This window comes from Staurois parvus, unplaced genomic scaffold, assembly GCF_062004578.1.
Source record: "Staurois parvus isolate SC_StPar_1 unplaced genomic scaffold, SC_StPar_1.0 ptg000207l, whole genome shotgun sequence".
Lineage (NCBI taxonomy): Eukaryota > Metazoa > Chordata > Amphibia > Anura > Ranidae > Staurois > Staurois parvus.
Window position 1 is genome coordinate 2,944,957 of NW_028318003.1, and position 22,908 is coordinate 2,967,864.

At 39.7% G+C, this 22,908-nt stretch overlaps 1 protein-coding gene across 2 annotated transcripts in view; it reads right to left on the minus strand.

Annotated features, from left to right (window-relative positions):
• Nucleotides 1-9,235: 9,235 nt before the first annotated feature.
• Nucleotides 9,236-22,908, minus strand: part of POU2F3 (POU class 2 homeobox 3) — a 160,809-nt gene continuing 147,136 nt past the window's right edge. For both annotated transcript variants that reach the window (XM_089678645.1, XM_089678646.1), the window contains exons 8-13: nt 21,953-22,094; nt 21,681-21,817; nt 21,435-21,596; nt 14,226-14,292; nt 10,524-10,656; nt 9,236-9,885 (exon numbers count right to left, since the gene is read on the minus strand). In XM_089678645.1, coding sequence (XP_089534771.1) covers nt 9,846-9,885; nt 10,524-10,656; nt 14,226-14,292; nt 21,435-21,596; nt 21,681-21,817; nt 21,953-22,094 — 681 coding nt within the window. In that variant the 3' untranslated portion in view covers nt 9,236-9,845. The remainder of the gene's footprint in view (nt 9,886-10,523; nt 10,657-14,225; nt 14,293-21,434; nt 21,597-21,680; nt 21,818-21,952; nt 22,095-22,908) is intronic.

Consider the following 22,908-nt stretch of genomic DNA (forward strand, 5'->3'; position numbering starts at 1 on the left):
TGCACATCTAGAGAGTGACATTTTTGTAAAATAACTCAAGCTCTGCCAGATTTGATAGAGAGCGTCTGTGAACAGCAATTTTCAACTCTTGCCACAGTTTCTTAATTGGATTTAGGTCTGGACTTTGACTGGGCCATTCTAACACATGAATATGCTTTGATCTAAAAAGTCCATTGTAGCTCTGGCTGTATGTTTAGGGAGTGATATGCAGTGTTAGTTTTCACAAACACATAGCGTTTTGCTGTTAGGCCAAAGAGTTCAATTTTGGTCTCATCTGACCAGAGCACCTTCTTCCACATGTTTACTGTGTCCCCCACATGGCTTCTCGCAAACTGCAAACAGGACTTCTTTTGGCTTTCTTTTTGCCACTCTTCCATAAAGGCCAGATTTGTGGAGTGCACGACTACTAGTTGTCCTGTGGACAGATGCCCCCACCTGAGCTGAGGATCTCTGCAGCTCCTCCAGTTACCATGGGCCTTTTGGCTGCTTCTCTGATTAATGCTCTCATTGCCTGGCCTGTCAGTTTAGGTGGCCGGCCATGTCTTGGCAGGTTTGCAGTTGTGCCATATGTGACGAACGCGCGATCGCTGCCACCAATATGCAACGATCCCACGATCGCTGTCACCAATCTGTCACGGACGTGGCGTCAGACCCCAGCCCTTCTCACCAAACTCGTGACTGAAGGACTAGCCAATCTAAAACTGTGCTGTCACGTGCGTAACAATGCCACCCTTAGCTGCACCGTGCACAACGATTTTCCAGCTAATTGGACCACAATCAATGTAGCGGCAGCCTGAATGCGATTGTTACTGGGTCAGGTTAATTACGCAATTAACTCTTCACACTGCCACCACCTCCTTTTTGTACAGAGAAAGAGGAAACTCGGCGATATCAGTTATAACACTATAATGGTTGAGATAATCATCTGTATAAAACGGTCATCACAGGCCGGTTATACCGAGGGTTAAACAAACACAGTAGTGCTCTCTTTAGAGGCAGGAATTCGTAAATTGCAATACAGAGCTGTAGAAACAGTTCAACACTTTCAGAAGGGAAGATTTATTACTAAAAGGTCAAACGGGTGCAATGAAAATATTTACAGAAAAAGATGTAACTAAGATATATATATAAATATACAGAGACCAACAGCACAGCAAAGAGATATCAGAGAGAGGTGAAAGGGTTAAGGTACTTGCCAAAGTCCTGGGTCGTTCCAGACATTGTTCAGAAGAACAGCGTACCTTGATTAAAAAGTTGATTGGAGAGGGGAAAACATATAAAGAAGTGCAGAAAATGATAGGCTGCTCAGCTAAAATGATCGCAAATGCTTTAAAATGGCAACCAAAACCTGAAAGATGTGGAAGAAAGCGAAAAACTACCATTCGAATGGATAGAAGAATAGCCAAAATGGCAAGGACTCAGCCAACAATCAGCTCCAGGAAGATCAAAGAAGGTCTAAAGTTACCTGTGAGTACTGTTACAATTAAAAGACGACTATGTGAAGCCAAGCTATCTGCAAGAAGCCCCCGCAAAGTCCCACTGTTGAAAAAAAGACGTGCTGAAGAGGTTACAATTTGTCAAAGAGCACATTGACTGCCCTAAAGAGAAATGGCGCAACATTTTGTGGACTGATGAAAGTAAGATTGTTCTTTTTGGGTCTAGTGGCCGGAGACAGTTTGTCAGACGACCCCCAAACACTGAATTCAAGCCACAGTATACTGTGAAGACAGTGAAGCATGGTTGCGCAAGTATCATGATATGGGGATGTTTCTCATACTACGGTGTTGGGCCTATTTATCGCATACCAGGGATCATGGATCAGTTTGAATACATCAGAATACTTGAAGAGGTCATGTTGCCTTATGCTGAACAGGAAATGCCCTTGAAATGGGTGTTCCAACAAGACAACGACCCCAAACACACCAGTAAACGTGCAACATCTTGGTTCCAGACCAACAAGATTGACGTTATGGAGTGGCCAGCCCAATCCCCGGATCTTAATCCAATAGAAAACTTGTTGGGTGACATCAATAATGCAGTTTCTGAGGCAAAACCAAGAAATAGAGAAGAACTGTGGAATGTAGTCCAATCATCTTGGGCTGGAATACCTGTTCACAGGTGCCAGAAGTTGGTTGACCCCATGCAACACAGATGTACAGCAGTTCTCAGAAACAGTGCTTATACAACTAAATATTCATTAAATGATTCAAAGGAAAGCAAAATCTTCAAACAGTTTTCAGTTTATATAGTGAATGTTTGAGTTTGTAAAGAAGAATACAAACACTGCTATTTTTTTGAACAGTCTAATATTCACTTTTCTTCAATTTTTTTAGAGGAACAACATAAATTTGATCTATTTTTCTTCGTGTTTTCATTTGGAATAGAATGTGTAGTGTTCCCAATGCATTTGTGTGTATAGAAATGAAAGCTATTAGAAGGATTTTGAGCTTTATTCGCTTTACTCAACACACTGCTATTATTTTGAACACAACTGTATATCCACCCACAGGACTTGTTTACATCTTTAACAGGAAACCAAGAGCAACCTCTCCTTTCTCCATAAAACTTCACGAGTGGATGGAAGAGTATGCAAGGGCACTTTTCTGAAAGACGCACAGCCATGGTCCTTTTTGAACCCTTCGTCCCCTACAAAAGTCTTGTTGATGGGGATGTTTTCATCTTACATAAAAAGTGATTCCATCCTTTCTGGTAGAGACAGTACATCCTACACATGCTGAGTATACCAAGTGTCTTACGTGCCTACTTTCAAGCAGCTTCCCAGTATAAATCCTCATGGAGACTGTTCATGTTTCCATCATGCAAATTTGGAGGTGGAAGCTACAGCAAAACCTTGTCCTCTTGGAGTGTCACGGCCATTCAGAAAACATACAGTGCGGCTAGGCAAGAGCCTCCAGAAGTGGTAGAGGCTCATTCAGCTAGGTCCATTTCTACGTCTTTAGGTTTGGGGAAGTGCATGTAAAATGTCTATGGAGACACCTGCAAAGCAGTAGGCTGGTTTCCCCTGTGTACCTGCCTCAGGCGCTACAGGGATGATTCAGGGGCTTATATATCAATGGACTTCTATGAAATGATGGTTCCATGGCCATTGTAATAAAGTTTGATTATACATTTTTAGCCCTCCTGGTTTAGCTTGTTATTTATCACATGTATGCTGGCATGTTGGCGTCAGGAAATCAGATACCATAATTTTCCTTTCCTGATGCCAATCCATGGCAGCATACAAACCCTCCCTTTAATTTTGATCTTGTTATTTTTTATAGAGAATGGGGAGGTTGCTCTTGCTTTCCTTTTAAAGATTTAAACAGGTTATGTGGCTGGATATAGGATCGGAGCTATATCAAATGTATGCTGTCATGGAATGGCATCAGGATAGGAAAATTACAGTAAGTATTTGAAACAATTTTCCATTTTCTAAAAGGTGTTGTGTGGTGGTGGAAGCATGGTTTCTCACCTGGAAGCAGAAGTGTGAAGACATTTGACATTAACACCTGAGTTTCTCTATCAAAGACTTTGGGGTTGATCTACTAAAGCTGGAGAGTGCAAAATCTGGTGGAATAAAACAATTAGCTTCCAGGTCTTTTTGTCAAAGCTTAAAGTGTTACTAAGCCCAGGACCCTGCATTCATTATATCTGGTCTCCCACAGTACACAGAACATGTATTTAGCAGTTAATATTTACTAAAATAATTGCACTTCCATTTTCTCATCAGCAGTTAGAGCAGTCTTGTGGCTTTTCTCAGTGTCCAGCCAAACACTGGTTAAAAACTGTAGGAGTAATTTTCATTTTGCTCTAGGAGGATGCAGAACCCCTGACCTCTGTCTGGACAGTGCTGATTGTCCCTGTGCTGATAACATGCACTCTTTTTTGTTGTTGTTCTGTTTTTTTGTTTCTTGGTTAGCACAGTGCAAAAGGATTTTGATATTTATTTTATGCACTTACATTATTTTCACACTATTTGCACATATGGTCATTTGACATTTGCGCTGCTTTAGATCTTTATAGATAAATGATCTCTTATAGGAAACATGTTTTTGACTTTCATTAAGCAGTGTGGTGTTTCATGCTTTTCTATGTTTATTTTAAAAACAGCAATCAGAGAGTTTTGATCAATTATTTATACTATAAGGCAGCCTTTCTGAACTTTAGAAGTCATGGGGAACCTTTAAAATAATTTTCAGGTCTTAACGAACCCGCTAAAAAATAAATTCATCAAGCATCATTGAGAAAATGTCCCTTACATTGATGGTCAATGGGAAGAATGCCGCTATACAATGAAGGTCAAAATGCAACCTATACAGGCAGCTAAAAGATCATTGGAGTCATGCTGGTTGCTTTGCCAAGTGGTGTTAGATCCAGAACTTTACAGGCATCATTAGTTTGTTGGTAAATCACCTACAGCTCAAAGAACCCCTAGCAGCCTATGTAGGAAGCCAAAAGTTCCACAGATCCTTGGTTGAAAATGGTTCCTATACTGCCATATGAACGTGCTTTATAAATCTGCAAAACAAAATGTACTGTTTTGCCTTTACTAACTACCAAAGCTTGTGATCAGGTATTCCAAATGGGGGGCATAAGCAAGCATTTCTCCACCTTGCTGATACAGGTTCTTATGCCCTTCAGCATGAAAAGATGATTTGGATAGGGGATCCAAATTTTTAAAAAGAGCACTCATTGGGTTTATTAACATTATTTCTTAATTAAAAAACTTAACCTGATGAAAAAAAGAGATAGTTATAAATAACCTGCAGAGTCTCTACTGGTCTTTTCTCATTCCATTCTGCACCCGGTTATTCTCTTTGCTGAAATTACCCCTCCTTTTTCCACAACTTTAGTCTATGGATTCAAGCCACTTTGTAATTTTATTGTTACTTCAGATAGTCGATAGGAATTGTTGCAATTTCATTAGTTCTTGATTCTAGCTCATATAGATAAAGGTGATATACTTCAACTAATGACACAAAATTGATGTGGCGCAGTCATTTCCATTTTCTACAAGTGACGTCGATTTCAAACATCTGCTAATTTGTCCAGGAGTGGCCAGCCCAGCATATTTAGCCTAAGAGCTGACTGATGCTAATCTAAGTGTCCAAGAATCTCAAAGTTTCATTCTGGGGTGTTTCAGTAACTCTTGCAACAGTTGGGGTCAAAGTGCGTCCATCTACAATTAGAAATAGATTGTACCAAATCAACCTGCTTGTGAGGTGTGTTAAGAAAAAGCCTTCATTGTAAAAAGTAAAAAAAAAAAAAAACATTTGAGCAAGATTAGTTTGCTATTGAAAATATTGGTAAAGATCAGGCCATCTAAAACAGTATGCTAAAAAATGATCAAAGATAGAGTTGTTTGGTCAAAGAAACAGTAGACATGTTTGTCTCAACTAAAGATAGCATTTTGGGAAAAAAATATAATTGTGAAGAATGGTCATTGAAATGTTGGGGGTTGAGGTTGCTTTCTTGCACCAGGACCTGGGCATTTCACACTCATCAAATCAACTATACATTCTATATCATTTTAGCGTGTGCTTCATCAGAATGTGGTGCCATCTGTGCAAAAGTTGAACTTTCAATGTGATAATGATCCAAAGTACTCCACCAATTAAAGGTTCAAAAAGAAGAAATAGATTGTTATGGTCTGATCTAATCAAAGCCTTGATTTTATTCCCCTTGAAGTGTTGTGGGGTGATTTGTAAATAGGCAGTTACAAGAAAAAACCAACAATGTTAGTTTTGCATTGTGAAGTGGTTAAAAATGTAACTGTTAATGTCAGACACTGGTGGGCAGTTATGCAAAAAAGCTAAAGAAGGGATTTCTTCTAAAGGGGGGCAATATAAGTTTCAGATGCTAAGGGTTCACTTACTTTTTCAACAGCACACCATTAAATCTTGTTGCATATATGCAGCTTTGCTGCGGATACGTCATCTCTATTCCCGAGGATCAGCAGGCATGCTGGTACATACAGTATAGTTTCATAGCTTTAACTTGCAAAAGTCTGCTGTTATCTCCCATGAAATCTGTGTTCAACACCAGTTATCCACCTGTTATTGATTCCATTGGCTACATGCCAAGCCTATCCAGACCATTTCCCTTTCTAGTTAAGCTGGGCTCATTCCCTGAGCAATAGCTAGTGTTTCTAGTGCCAGGTAATGTCCAAGAATATTCCTAGTGTCCATTATTTTCCCTAGTGGAGAAGATTCCTAGTGCCCCCCATGTTTCCTAGCGGAGAAGATTCCTGGTGACCCCTGTGTTCCTTAGCAGAGAAGATTATTAGTGTCCCCTATGTTCCCTAATGGAAAAGATTCCAAGTATCCCCAGATTTTCCTAGTGGAGAAGATGCATAGTGTTGCCCAAGTTTCCAAGAGGAGAGGTTTCCTGTGTCCCTAGCTTCCTGAGAATAGTTATCGTGACCCCAAGATTCCTAGTGTTTCTGGCTTTCTTAGAAGATTCCAAGTGACTACTATACTTCTAATCTATGTTCTGAGAGACTCCTACTGACCCTGATATTCTTAGTGATCCTATAGCTGGATTCCCCTTGATCCTAGTGTTTTTTTATAAGCATTTCCCAGCGCTTTCCAGTGTGATCTTGGAAAAGTTAACTAACTTTTGCTTTGTGCCTACTAACTGGTCATTTATTACTTAAACCTTGGTCAATAATGAAGAAGTCAAATTTTGTATCACAGATCTAGGTGTCTGACTTGCATTGTTCCCAAAGTACTTTGAACTGTATGTTTGTATGGAGGAGGGCCAGCCTAAATTGATATTCTTAATCTCTATTCCCAGTGTCTTTCAGCCTGTCCCCAGTGACTCAGTTTGTTCCTGCTTGCAGCCTGTATCCTTGCACCTGTATCTACAGTATGGCTCAGTGTCTCCCAGTGTATTTCCTGCTTGGTGTACCTGTGCACCTCTACCCACTCCTAGAATTTCATTTTTTTGTCTCTTTACATTACTATTCATTTTTGCATTTCACATGATTTTGCATGGGCCCCCAGGTGCATGGGTGTTTTCCCCCACCCACTGCATAGATCCAGATTTCTTTCACTGCCGGAATCTTTAGGATGTATATGTCATTACTCGCCCTTTCCTTTTCTAAGTGAAAACAGTGAATGATTGGTATTCATTGAAAACTGAAACATAGTAAACTGTGTCCCCTGCCCATAACTACAGGTGCCACCATTTTTCTACTAGTATATACATTTTTTAAACTTTACACATGCCTTATTTCCTGCAATCCTCAGGCCAATATGGCTGGCTACTCAAGCTGTAATACCAATGACAAAAGCAGAATGAAGTTGGCCTCTGTGGGGGGACAGTGCAGACTGAAGGCAAGTATTGCAGTAAAAGCTGCATTATTCATTTTTAAATATCCAGAGCAAGGTTTTTTTTTTTTTTAAATAAATACAGAAAGTTTCTTTTGTAAAATAATTTTATGTAGGTAGTAATAACAAGTTTGTTTGTAAAATGTAAAAATTAAAAAAAAATCAAAATTAATTGACCATAGAAACAGTGCAGGAGTATTGTTACTCTAAGACAAGAAGCAAGTTATTTGTAAGATTACTTGGTGAAAACAGAGGGAAAAAAATAGGTTCACACTATTGCATGGGCATGTCATGCCTCCTGAAACGCAGGGAAAAGTTCCCTGCTCCATTTTTTAAATCTCAGTCTGCACGGGAACCGCTAGTGCAGTACAGTTCCCAGTGCAGGAATCGGCTGTTGTGATTTCCAGTGAGAAGGGATGTCATTAGGATTAATGGCACCTACATGCATCTCCTGCAGCTTTCTGTGTGGGTGGTTGCAGCTGTGTGAACAGGAATCACCCGCATAGAAGTGAACCTAGCCTTAGTACAGGTAAGCTGAAACATATTACTTATTTGGGTTTAGATGCACTTTAAGCAAGTAGCAAAGTCCCATATCTAATTACTCAATATGAACATATGCAACTACAAATGATTTTTCACATATACTGCAGGTATATATACACCAAAGAGTATATACACACATATACATACATATACACACACACACATATATATATATATATATATATATATATATATATACATATACACACACACACACACACATACACACACACACACAGAGAATAACATGTCTACAGTTCTTCACTAACACTGCACCCGCAACACATAACACATAGGAGTCAACAGAGAGTGACATCATTTTCTAACTGATCCCTAAAAAAACTAAACTAAAAAAAAAAGCTGCCTCCTGGCTTGTTATTTTTGTTAGCAGATGACTTTTGTAACACCATGGTTTGCTCCAGGGATCAAGCCTGGTGGCACCACTTTATGATTCTAGTACGTATCCATAGTCATAGGGTCAGCACAATACAAAGGTTCCAAAACTAACATTTCACAGAAGGTCCCCAGCACACTTTCAAGCTAGCTAACAGAAAAAAACAAGTTTGTTTCAGTTACTCAGGCTAAAATTAGAGGGTTGTATTCAATTAATTTGCCAATACATGTAGAAACCACACTGCCGCATCAAGGCACCACTGATAAGTGCGGTACCTAAATCCATAGTAATAAAAGAGTGCGCACGCTCAGCTAGAGCTAACCCTTTCCTCCTCAAATGTACAGAACAATTAAAATGTGTCCCCTTTGATCATATCAATGTTTATTTTTGTATCCAAATAATTGTATTACAACTTTCTTGAGGCTCTGCTCACATCTCTGCGATTCTCCCTGCGATTTCAAAAATGATCTGCTAAAATGACAAAATCACACAACACAAATTTAAGATTCCATTAATTTGGATGGCATCTAAAAACGCGGTGCTGTTTTGCTACGATTGCCGTGTGATAAATTGCACTGCAATTGCAGCAAACCCCATTGCGTGAAACTTGTTGCTCAAAAAGGAGCAAGAGCTTTTTTTGGGTGACAAGCTGCGCTCGATACAGTTTGCCGCAATATATTGCATTAAAATGAATGGAATCTGAAATTTGCATTGTGTGATTTGTCATTTTAGAAGAGCATTTGAAAATCACAGGCAGAATCATTGCGTTTTTGCTCTCTATTCAAAACGCCCCTATGTGAACGGAGCCTAAAAATGCAATGTAAAACCAGTGTAACAGTTAGGCCTCTTGCACATATTACAAATGAAAAAGTAAATAGTACATTTTTCAAAGTTTAAAAATATCATAAACTCTGTCAATATAAGTTGAATAATGATGTGTGAGAAACAAAACAAAAAAAATCCAGAGTCTGCATATTAGACTTTTATTTAAGTAGCATTTGCTTTGTACTTCACATCTTCATACTGTATATACATCAACAATGGTAAGTACCATGTGTAAAATATTAAATGACTCTACATCATCATATGCAGCATTTATTAAAAAAAAGCAAAAAAAAAAAATCATGTTTTAAAATAAACCGAATTTATCATCCAGAAAATCTCCTTAGATATACAATGTAATTATTAAAGTCACACATCAAGTACAAATACTAAGAAATATATTTACACATTTAAATAATTTAGCAGTTAGATAGTTTCACTTGGAACTTATAGATGGATCATATGTGAGTAAGGTTTAGCAGAACTAAGTTAAAAAAAAAATATCAACATTTTAAACATGATTAAAATATGTTACATTAGTGGCTCTAGCTTGGTAAAAAAAAAAATCCTGGTTGTGGAATCCTGAGACAGAAAGTAGTTTAAAAAGAACCTTTTTAAAAGCTTCCCAACATGATCTTCAGATTTCAGTTTGTGGGCCATCTTCATCTAATGGTAGTAGGTATTCTTCATTATTGGAGGCACTTTGATTGTTTTGGTTTATCTATTTCCTTTTTAGCAGAGATTGAAGAAATTCTTCAATGAAGGTATGTTGGAGGATTCCATCGATACCATGGGCTATATAAATAAAGTCATTAAATTATTACTCAGTAATAAAACAGTAAATTAAAGAGAAAAAATTATATACAGTACCTTCTCATATTACTGAAATGTGTTTGACACGTAATTATAAGGGGGCTTCTATATCAATTTGGTTTAGTAATGACTTTTATGTACATAAAACACTTAGATAAACCCCATTGTTTAACACTGTCTCATCACGATGGCACATAGAAAACTTTTCATTGACCTAGGCCAGAAATAAAGAAATGTGGGGAGAGATCCTCAAAAAAGATTTTCCACACCCCTTAATAAAAACAAAAATTATTACATTCTGCTAAAGAGGGGGGCAGAAGTAAAATTATATAAAGTTGCTATGGAGGGTATAGTTCCGTCTAAATTGCTCGCTAGAACACTAGATGCTCCATAGAAAGGTAAACTTCCACTTTAGTATACATACAAGACAATTCTCTCTGTGCCAAAAACATTTTCCACAGTAAGACTGATTATATATATATATATATATATATATATATATATATATATATATATATATATATATATATATATATATATATATATATATATATATATATATATATATATATATATATATATATATATATATATATGATAATCAAACAAAAGAAACTCACCCAGATGAGCTGTAGCTGGAGGTATTCATATTGGGTTTTGAACTGTTTAGAGAGATTCCAGGACTGCAGGAGTGAAGGCCTGAACTTGGCGAGGATGGTCTGCTGGAACTCCCAGGAGAACAAGACGACGTTACTGTAATATAAGAATCCATGAAAGCAAACATTGGATGTGCACATATTGAGAACCCATCTATACCCTTTAATTGTTCTGATTCCATAATTTTATTTTGACCAACTTTATATTTGGTACTTACAAGGCCTTGAAAAAGTATTCATACCCCTTGAAATTTTCCACATTTTGTCATGTTACAACAAAAACGTAAATGTAGTTTATTGGGATTTTATGTGATAGACCAACACAAAGTGGTCTATCACAGACACAGAACAGCTCTATTTATACTGAGATTAAATTACACACAGGTGGACTCTATTTACTAATTAGATGACTTCTGAAGGCAATTGGTTCCACTAGATTTTAGTTAGGGGTATCAGGGTAAAAGGGGGCTGAATACAAACATACGCTGCACTTTTCAGATATTTGTAAAAAATTTTGAAAACAGTTTATCATTTTTCTTCCCCTTCACAATTATGTGCCACTTTGTATATGTATTTTATTGGGATTTTATGTGACAGACCAACACATTTTGGTTGTAACATGACAAAATGTGGGGAATTTCAAGGGGTATGAATACTTTTTTTAGGCACTGTAATTTAGTGATCTATGAAACAGGAGGTATTTATTTTATTATTTCAGGTACTTTTATAGCGCCATCAATTTACGCAGCGCTTTTACATATATATTGTACATTCACATCAGTCCCTAACCCTCAAAGGGTGTACAATCTAAGGTCCCTAACTCACATTCATACATGCACATACTAGGACCAATTTAGACAGGATCCAATTAACTTACCAGCATGTCTTTTGGAGTTTGGGAGGAAACTGGAGTACCTGGAGGAAACCCACGCAGGCACAGGGAGAACATGCAAACTCCAGGCAGGTTGTGCTGTGGATTTGAACCAACAACCCTAGTACTGCCAGGCGGAAGTGCTAACCACTGAGCCACTGTGCTGCCAAGGTATGAATTCGTTTTTTTTAGTTCAACTTTAAATATTTGCCTAACATGCTTTCAGAGATGGAATTAGGTAAATACACCAAAATTAATGTCACAACCCAGTAATTGACTCGGACCAGAAGCATCAACCTATTTCAATTAAGGATAGATGCTGGTGTCTTCAGATATCTCTCAGGAACTTCAGTGTCATAATCTCTCTACCAGAGTTCCTAAATGCATTCCGTAGCTATTACAAAGCCAAGCAACAGAGTATCACTCATCCTTACCCATCTCGGCTAGCAGTTGTTTACACCATATGGAAAAGATCAACCTTACATTTCAGCTACTGATTTGGTTATAACTCTGTCATTGCTTGATTGCCAAAAGAGATTATTGCAACAAAATAGCAATACACTTATAACTTGGCTGTCTTGTCTTTCAGCAATTATTTTACTTTCCATATGATTCATTCGCAATGCTAACATACTATGATAAGGATCCTTATTTTTAGGCCAGGTTTACACTGCTATGATATGGCAATGAATGAAAATGCTTGTTGGTGTACTACAATGCCTTTTATTCTTAATGGGATTTTAATACATATTACCAATGCACTTGCATGGCAGTGCATCACAATATACTGCTATGTATTGTGGTGCACTGCAAATACAAAGAAAAGCACATGCACCTTTTTAGTGCATCAGGCAATAAATGGGCTGCCTTTATACATAAAAGGCTAATGCAGATCATAATACACATTAACACGCATGTGTTAAATCACTGCAACAGTGTGAATCCAGCCTTAAAAAAAAAAAAAAAAAAAAAAAAACTATTTTCCAGGTAGTCCGATGAGGTTTGAAAAGTACAGTCACAAGGCAAAAAGAAAAGTTCCTCATCTTTGCGTTAAAGGTTAGTGAATTTAGCTTTCGAAATTTTACCTTAAATCCTAGATTGTAAGCTCCAAGGAGCAGGGCCCTCCTATCCCTCTTGTATTGTTGCTGTATTGTCTCCTGTTATATTGTAAAGCGCTGAGCAAACTGTTGGCGCTATATAAATCCTGTATAATAATAATACAAACTAGCAAATGTCTACCCATTCCAGAACTGCAAAATTGTGGCTGAGGAGTTTGCGATGGTGGTAGCAGTAGGGGTGACAGCAGACAGACGGAGGTGGTGACAAGTGCAATGATAACAATTCAGCCATTTTTGGATATCTCTGTACATTTATCAGCACTTTTTTTTTTTTTTTTTTCTTCAAGATTTGCTGTGGACTTTATATATGTTTTTTGTATATTGTCAGGTGTTTTACACCTCATGGGACTTTATATATTTATTAATTTATTCATGTTTGTTTGCATGATCAGTTCTTAGTTTATGCATTTATTGGGATGCACGTGTGTTTTGTGTTATATGGTGGGAACTGATTTTTAGTTCCGGGGGGAGGTTTTTTTTTTAGCACATTGAGCCCTGTTGTGACTTATTTGTTTGATTTGGAGCACTATTGGATCCCATTGGATTACTTGGGGCACCATTTATGTTATTTGGTCCTTTTAGGACCTCGTATTGACACTTGTCACATGTGATTATTTATGAGTTTTTTGGCACTATTTAATATTGTGTGTTTATGTTATTTGTGTCACTAATTTTGCACTGTTTCACTTATTCATTTATGTGTGAAGAATTTTTATGGTAGTAGCGCTGCATCATTTGTGTTTCATTTATATATTTTTTGTCTATGGGTATATGACTGTATGTAGCAGCTATACCTTTGTTGGTAGGTATTAGTTTTTAGGTAGGAGCGCAGGAGTTTGAATATTATGGTGGCAAGATCTTGCACATCAATGTGACAAAGCATTACAGAGCATGGAAGCTCTGCAAACATGGGAACACTAGATATTCACAGTCATTACTGTGCATGCATGGGGATAAAATGCACCGGAGTGACTTAAGTGACACCCTGCATGTCAATTATTACCAAAGCATGTGCCATATTGGCATAGTGGTGATTATGCTTTAAAAACTAAAAACTTTCTAAAAAGGGCATTTTCACACCGCTATGGTGCAATTTTCCCTCATTACACTGTACTCTTAGTTTTCGTGCTAGTTACCCACTCTTTCCTTAGACTTATTTTAAATCATGCTTTTTCAGTGTATTTTATAAAAGCTCAACATGCTGCATTTTTTGTGGGATTTCAGAAAATGCACCAAAAACACCAAATCTAATAAAAGTCTATGGGAAAGCGCAAGTAACCTGGCTTTCACACATGTAACTTAAATATCTATAGGATTTTATAATGTGAATTATTCTCCTTGGTTCGTTAAACTGTAACTATAGGCAAAACATTTTTTAGCTTTGGATAGAATGGAGAGGGATTAGAACACCTGTTAGCTTTTATTGCTCTCTATTTGTCCTGTTTACGGTTATCATGGAAAGTGAAAGCAAAAGAGAAGAAGCCCAAATTTTAGGTTAACCTCAGAACACTAAGAGTAGAAATCTTTCAATGGAGACTGGTGATCTTGGGAAAAAAAAAAAACTGATGCGGTTATAACCCTCCCTTACTCTGTGCAAAATGAAAAAAAAAAAAAAGTTAAACAAAGTCGGCATCTGCAGTGTATGTGTAAATATTTGCTCTGCTTTTGTTATCTTACCTGTGCTGGTCATTGTGCTGTGCACTGGAGCAATAGCTAAAGACCCCAAAGAACCAGACGTTGATACCTGCCACAGGAAAAAATATCATTATGGCAACAGTACATACATATGTACACTGCCCATAAAAATTAAGGGAACACTTTGAAAACACATCAGATCTCAATGAGAAAAAATATTATGCTGGATATCTATACTAATATGGACTGGGTAATGTGTCATTAATGTAAGGATGCCCCATCGTTTGATGGAAATGAAAATAATCAACCTACAGAGGACTGAATTCAAAGACACCTCGAAAATCAAAGTGAAAAAATGATGCAGCAGGCTAGTGCATTTTGCTGAAATTTGCAACGCAAAATGGTACTCAGTAGCTTGTATGGCCCCCACGTGCTTGTATGCAATGAGATGACGGATTGTGTCCTGGGGTATTACCTCCCAGATCTAGGCCAAGGCATCACTGAGCTCCTGGACAGTCTGAGGTGCAACCTGGTGGTGTCACATAGACCGAAATATGATATTCCAGAGGTTTTCTATTGGATTTAGGTCAAGTGAGCGTGGGAGCCATTCAATGGTATCAATTCCTTTATCCTCCAGGAACTGTCTGCATACTCTCGCCACATGAGACCGAGCATTGCCGTGCACCAGAAGGATCCCAGAAATCACTGCACCAGCGTAGGGTCTAACAATGGGTGCAAGGATTTCATCCCGATACCTAATGGCAGTCAGGATTCCATTGTCTAGGCTGTAGAGGTCTGTGCGTTCCTCCAGACTATTACTGGCCCACCACCAAAATGGTCCTGCTGAATGATGTTACAAGCAGCATAACATTCTTCAAGGCTTCTCCAGACCCTTTCACGTCTGTCACATGTGCTCAGGGTGAACCTGCTCTCATCTGTGAGAAGCACAGGGCGCCAGTGGCAGATCTGCCAATTCTGCTGTTCAATGGCAAATGCCAATTGAGCTCTATGGGGCCGAGCAGTGAGCACAGGGCCCACTAGAGGACATTGGGCCCTCAGGCCACCCGAATGAAGCCTGTTTGGTCAGACATTCACACCAGTGACCCGCTGGAGGTAATTTTGTAGGGCTCTGGCAGTGCTCATCCTGTACCAGTCCTGCTGATGGGTTAAGGACCTTCTAAGGCCCTGTCCAGCTCTCCTAGAGTAACTGCCTGTCTCCTGGAATCTCATCCATGCTCTTGAGACTGTGCTGGGAGACACAGCAAACCTTCTGGCAATGGCACGTATTGATGTGCCATCCTGGAGGAGTTGGACTGCCTGTGCAACCTCTGTAGAATCAGATTCCAGGAGTTAATTGAATTGATGCTATACTCTGATTAAAAAGTGTCCCTTTAATTTTTTTGAGCAGTGTATATACACACACACACCAATGTATATGTCTCTGAATTCATTATTGAACATGTTTTCAATCCTTAAACCAACAATATACTTTTTTTTAATCAGAAAGAACTTTATTTAAACAAGTATGGTTCCAGAGTAGGAAAAAAAAAGTCCTAGCAATAATTGTACTTTGTTCTGTAAATACATCAAATCAGGCTAATTGGTATGAGATCAATGAAAGGCAGGCCAAGGGTGACCAACTATCCCTCCCACACTATTTCAAACTTAGCTAGGTACCCATGGTGCAACTATGTAAGAGTCTAGGTGCATAGTATGTCCTACATGGAGTATCCATTCCTTAGCCTTCGGGGGGTGGTCAGATTTGGAGACATTGGAACCCTTAGTTGAAGTGGTATTTTGCATGAGATTAAGTATAAGAGTGGGAGAAAGATTCCTGGCATTAGGGGAACCCTGAGCCATCCCTGTATGTTTAAGTTGCAAATAATAAAACTGCATGTCAACAGGCAGACCATACGGAGACCGCGGGGGGGAGAATGTGATAAGGGAGCCCTTGTGAAAAGCATGTGATAAATGCGTAATCCCAATACCGGCCAACTGGAAACCTACTGAAGATTAGCAAGTTCTGGATTTGCATTATTTGACCAAATGAGGTTCTCTGTAATATTTTAGCTTTTGCCCAGGTTTTGCGCCCTAACTTATATGTTGGAAATGTTTTATTGGGTTTACAAAAAAATAGTTAGATTGCCTGAAAGCAAGGATTAGTAGAGAATTGGATAATAGACAATGAGGTCTCTAACAGTGGTGTCCTCTGGATGAGCTAGAGGGCGTTACATCTATCATCATTAGAGAGAGTTTGTTGTTTTGGGGTTTTTTTAGGCAGAGGTTGAGTAGCAGCCTGGGTATTAGTCAGCCTGGGAGTGAGGTAGTGAGGTGTCACCTCAGGTTTCTGGAGAGGTGGGAGGGCTCCAGAAGTCCTGACCTTCAGAACTGCCCTATTCTGTCCTGAGAGCTTTCTGGATGAGGGATGAATGAAGGGAGGAAGCTCGGATCTGCATACTTGAAGGACCTTAGTTAATCCCCTGGCAGGAGGCTGGGCATGGTGGGCTTGGGAGGAGTGAGAATAATGTCGGGTGGAAGATGGAGTGAGAGGCTGGAGTGTGGAGCCTGAGAGGGGGCCCAGGGAAGGGGCCTACCTACAGGCAGGTGCTGAAGAGGACCTCCACTGTGCCACCTTCTCTAAAGGAGGACAATTCTGAGCAGCAGGGAAGGAGCCAACCCATTAAGTTATTAGGAAAGAACAGTGTGAGTACTCTTAGACCCCCTGGGTCAGATAAGGGGAGAGGGCAGCTCTCATCCAGGGTTGCTGTATTGAATTGGCAGTCTCTGGGACCCCTTGCCCAGGGAATACCCCTCAATGCTGATGAGTGAAGAGGAGGATTCATGTGGGGTCTGAGGAGGTACACCAGAGAGCTGGAATGCTCGTAAAGGAGAGACTATATTTTTTGTCCACATTTGTACATAGTAGCTAAGGAGTTTGTTCTCAAGTTTGCAGTTTCCTTGGGCATTCTATACACCTGTCAACCCCATCCAAGTTCTAAACCCCTAATAAAATCACAAAACCAAATTCAAGGACTGTTTACTGACTCTGAGTGCAAAGTGTAGAAGAAAATGTATTTGCCTGGCTGTGCAGAGCTTTAGGGGGACCCAAAAACTCAGCAACTCCTAAGGGGGTAGTGCTACATAAAAAAACAGCAATATACTTAATTTTACATCCAACATGTACATAAGATCTCCTAAGTTATTTTATATTCAGCTGAGCTCTGTGGTTACCCTCTCCCATCTGACTTTATGGGTAGTATTAGTAATACATTTGATTGTCTACTGGTCACAATACCATGTGATAGTGTTGATCACGATATGCGAGGACAGTCTCTAGCTTCATTAGGTACGTTTTTAGTATGGTGTAGTTTGATTGATAGGCAAGTTATTGTTACTGTACTACTTATACCTCCCATCAATTTTCTTGTCAAAATGTTCAATTTACAAACAAATATTGACAACTGTTATGAAATCAGAATCTTATAGCATGAAATGAATATTTAAGTATTGAAAGGCTCTATTTATGAATTTGCATTTCATCTTTACTTTAAATGTCTCCATTTTCTGCTTCCCTCAGTCAACAATACAGAGAACCTCATGATTTCTGTCAATCAGCAGACAGCTATATTTAAATAGACTAATGAAGAATATTAAAATTAATCTAAACCTAAATACAAAAATGTATTATATTGCAGCTTAAAGTAGTTGTAAAGGCTCGATTTTTTTTTTATTACCTTCATGCAATCTATGCAGTCTTTTGTTTTAATTTATGCAGTTAGCCAATGAAGAGAAAGGGGGGCAGGGCCGAGCTGCGTTCTGTGTATGAACGGACATGCAGAGCAGCAGCTCCGGAGTGAGTCTGCTTGGGTGCCCCCATAGCAAGCCGATTGCTTTGGGGGCACTGGGCAGAAGGGAGGGGCCAGGAGCTCCGGCAGAGGAACAGAGAAGAGGATCAGGACTGCTCTGTGCAAAACCACTGCACACAGCAGGTAAGTATGACATGTTTATTATTTTTAAAAAATGCCCTAATATCACTTTAATAGTCCTTGGTGTGCTGACTGCATTCATTTTCCTTTTTTTAAGTTTTGTTTTATTTTCACCTGGTGATCCTGCAAATAGCACACTTCCTGTCCCTGGGTGGCTACATCACTCCTCAACTGAATTAATGGAGGGAGCTATGGTTGCTACCTTAGGCTATTCTTCTGATGTACAACAAATAAGTCAGTCTCTACATTACATGGAGGGCAAGGCAATTGGTGGTTTACAAAAGGAAGTTATTTTTTTATTTATTTTTTTCACCACTAATCAAAAATTTCAGTTTGTTTTGAACTGAATTGAACAGAGTATAGGTCAAAATAAGGTGGAAAAATGCAAAAGTGAGTTATATTGGTCTGATTTTTTTCTCAAAAACCTGGTATTTTATAGGGGTGTGTAGTTTCTTTCCACTGTCATTTCTGGCAGAATGACATTAGTATACTTAATGGACCAAACAAGAGAAGTTAGGATTAAAGTAGTTATGGTTTACATAACCTTTAACCAAACCAATGAACAGAACTGTTTGCAGCTTACAGTCCTTAGTTTAAAAAAAAAAAAGTTGCCAGCACATCTGACAAACCTTTGTGCTTTTTGCCCGTACTGTCCTCCTTTGAGTAACATTGTTACCAGCTATCTCTGAAGACTACAGAACCCTTGTTCTCTATCTTATGGAGCAGAGGAGAGGGTGAGGTGTTTGTAGTTCTGTCCTAGGGCAACAACAAATATGTATAGATACAGTAAGGTTAGTAGGCGCTGTCAACCTAGAACAGGAAGTGTGTTACTGACAAGGACCAAAAGGTGACAAAAGTAAAACACCTGCAAAGTAAACCAATGCAGCTATCACATCTAAGGATTGGTAAGCCGCAATTTAAAAAAAAATGTTCTTGGGTTACATATACTTTAAAGGAATTCTATCATCTAGGAGTAAAGGTCACCAAACTATGGCCCTCCAGGTGTTTAGGAACTGCAATTCCCATGAGGCCTTGCAAGACTCTGGACAGCAACAAGCTAGACTCCCAGAGGCACGATGGGACTTGTAGTACTTCAGCAGCTGGAGGGCCACAGTTGGGAGACCCCTGAAGGTTTGCGCCAAATTGCCCCTGCAAAAGAAGATAACATTTATTTACCCCTACAGTGAGTAGTACTTCCACTCTTAGCGCCCTACATCAGTATAGAACAGCCCTAGAAATTTCCACTCACCTGCTCGCTTTAGGCAAGTGGAAATAAGTTGAGGGCGAGTGTGGAGCTGCATCGGAGGGGGGCACAGGTGCCTTGGGCAGGCAGGGTTGAACAGGAGCTGATTTCCCTCCCAGTCTCCACCCCCTGTCATTCTATTAGCAAAGAATGAATAGTGTGGAGCTGTATTGTGGAGGGAGGGGGGGGGGGGGGGGGAGACGCAGCCAGCAGGTGGGGTTGAATGGGAACCAATTCTCCTCCCAGTCTCTGCTTCCGTCATCCTCTTAGCAGGGCCTGGCATACAACAGGAGTGGGCGAAGAACTTGATAAGGCAGGGGCTGGCAGGGAGGGAGCTGCCAAAGTTTACTTTTCCTATTAACTAGCTGGTGATTTGTTGCTTGGACTGCTTGGACTACCTAGCAACCAATCACCAGCTAATTAATAAGAAAAGTAACTGTGGCAGCTCCCACTCCCCTGCCCAGTGCTGTGCTTATCGTAAATAAGTGAGTAATTCATTGGTTTAAAATTTGTTAATGCTATATTGGCTGTGAGGGGGAGGAGCGTGTGAAGGGGGGTAGGGGACGTGGTTGTGGGGGGGGGCATGTTTAGGTAGGGGCAGGGTAGGGGTTGGGTTGAGCAACTTGTGGCAAGTAACTTAAGGCCTGGCTAGTAGCTCAGGTCTTGAAATTTTGAGCCCTGGTACAGAACACAATAGTGATGTAAGGGCTAGTGGATGGAACCACAGCGCACAGTAAAAGATTCAGTATCTGACATTCCCAAAAGAATCAGATGGGAAGATTCTGGAAGAGGCTAGAGCACTTTCAGAGAGCAAAGATCGAAGGCATTACCTGTGAAAAGGTATGTATTATTTATCATCTTTTGCAGGGGGGATGTTAAAGAAAATCTGGTGACAGGGTGGCTTTAATAGGGAAAATAAGCATCTAATTCACACATGCTTGCTCATTGGCCCCCTCCCAGGATCCTGCATCCCAGCCTCTCACGCCATCTTCCACTTGAACGCTCCTACTGCTGAACAGGATCAGACACACTTAAGGGCTGCCCTGGCCCCATGCCAAGCCTCCTGCCTGGGGATTGGCCAGAGTCCCTTAAGTATGCAGATCAGCTCCTCCTCACCCCCATCCACTGAGTTCTAGAGTCTTCTCCAAGTCTGTAGATGGGGGGGGGGGGGTATCAGGGAACTGTCCTGCAGAGCACTCAGCCCTGACCCAAAGGTGACCTGGCTGACTCATGCCCAGGCTGCTACTCAGCCTTCCTCTCTAGAAAATCTAGCTAGCTTCCCCTAGCTACCCAACATTTCATATTTCTGATATGTGCCTGTTATACCATTTACTAGTATGAAAAAGTATCCTGTTCTCTTTGTATTGCTTCCTTTGTGTGAAATCCCTGGTGTTCCTGCCAGTCCTCCTGCATTCCTATCAAAAACTGACCACACTAGCCATAAGAGCACAGCTCGGTGAGTTTCCTGGCTGTGCTGGGAGGTAATCCAGTGATCAGGTTTGTTCTGACACGCCCCCCACCTCTCCACCCCCATACAGCCATTCATTGGGAAGATCAGTGTACTGCTGTTTCTCCTCCCCCAGCTTCTTACATAGCTGACAACAGAGGGTATGTGAACACCTATAAAATGGGTAAAAGGGTGGGGTTTTTGTATTTTTTTTATATGTATACACAAATGCTTTGCTTTTAATTTATTTTTAACTGAATGGGCTGTTTTACAAGGTGAGGGTTCATCTATACTTTAAATAGAGGATCATTTCTCCCAAAAAAGGGGAGAAATTGGGTCAGAATTGCAGTTTGTCATAGCCATTTTTATTTGTTAATCCAGAGTCTTCAAGTGTTCATGTAGCCATTTCCCCTTTATTTCTTCTTGCTTACTTTGCATAATACAAAAATATATATTTTTTTACAGAACTTGTGGGTTTCAATAGCAAGAACAAGACTAAACCTTAAATAGCCCACTATAAATGCTAGTTTGGTATACTGTATATGGCAGGTACCCTATTGTAGTTTAAATCTTACCATTCTTGAATTATAGATAGGAGACTTCAGAGGCAAGTTAATTGGACAATTAATTCTTTTTTCCTTCTGGCGACGATTGCAGAACCAAACCCGTACCACTTCCTTCTCCATAGCCAACTGTTCAGCTATCATGCTGATTTCCTCTGAGCTGGGTTTTGGGTTCTGGAAGAGGAAATTGACCATGTATGTACAGGTAACTGACAGGAAATACAGAATACAGAGACTCACAAAATATTATATACTCACATCTTGAAACCGTTTCTCCAAAGTCAGACGTATGTTAGTCTCTATACTTGTCCTTTTTTTCCTTTTCCGTCCAAACATCTCACTTAATTGTGGATATGTGCTGTTTTGTGTCATAGCGGAATCAGATGGAGCAGATTCTAAAAGGCCAAAGATAAGTATAAGTATAAGTATATCTGTCCCCATTTGGCATCTGTACTTTATGCACACTACATTATGTAAAATATAAATGTAATGTTTGAAATTTCATCTGTACATAATCATACGTGTATTACCTGCATCACTTAGCCATTTCTCCAAAAGAGGTTTCAGCTTACACATGTTTTTAAAGCTGAGGTTCAGAGCTTCAAATCGAGATATTGTTGTTTGGCTAAAATCGTTTCCATATAACTTCCCCATAGCCAGGCCAACATCACCCTGTTACCATAAAAAAACAAACAAACAAAAAAAAACAAAAACACATTTTTATGTGCATTGTGTGAATATTTGAAATATATATAGTCATAATTGCACATTATCTGGTCTGCTATCTAGCTATTAATTACATCTTGATATGTAATAAATGAGTTGATCAAAATACGTACTGTCAATGAAGATTCTTTTTATTTTGCACTGGGCTGCTGACTCTCAGGCATTTTCAGATCACCCAGCTTGTATATTGTACAGTGTTGTGATCCTAGAATCTGAGGGAACTATCAGGTTTTGATAACTCAGCAAAGTTTTGGAGCCACACACCAGGGCCAGATCAAGTGGGTGGGGACAGAAGAGGCACGTGCCCTGGGCGCAATTATTTTATGTAGAGGATGGGAGGGCTTATGTCCATGGCATTCTGCTGCAGCCTCACTGACAGGAGAGTCAGAATGAACAGGGGCCTTGATAGCTACATTTGAACCTGGCTAGAAGAGAACACCTCTAGTTCAGACCAAGGGACTGCCAGCCAGGTAAGCACTCTCTTCTAGTTCAGGCTGCATTGAGCTATTGCTCTAGGGAAACTGTCTAGGCTTTGGGTTGGACCTGCAGACAAAAACTAATTGAGGCAGACTGGGTGAATTTAGCTACAAGTCCATTTCTAGACACAGAAGACCCCAACCTCTCAGCTCCCCTGCTTTTCTTTATCATACTGACACAGATGCCATAGCAATTTGACTCAGACTGTCACCACTGGCACAGCAGCAATTTTTTCCTACCATAAAATAATGCATTGGTATTTCTCCTTTTGAGCCAGCCATGC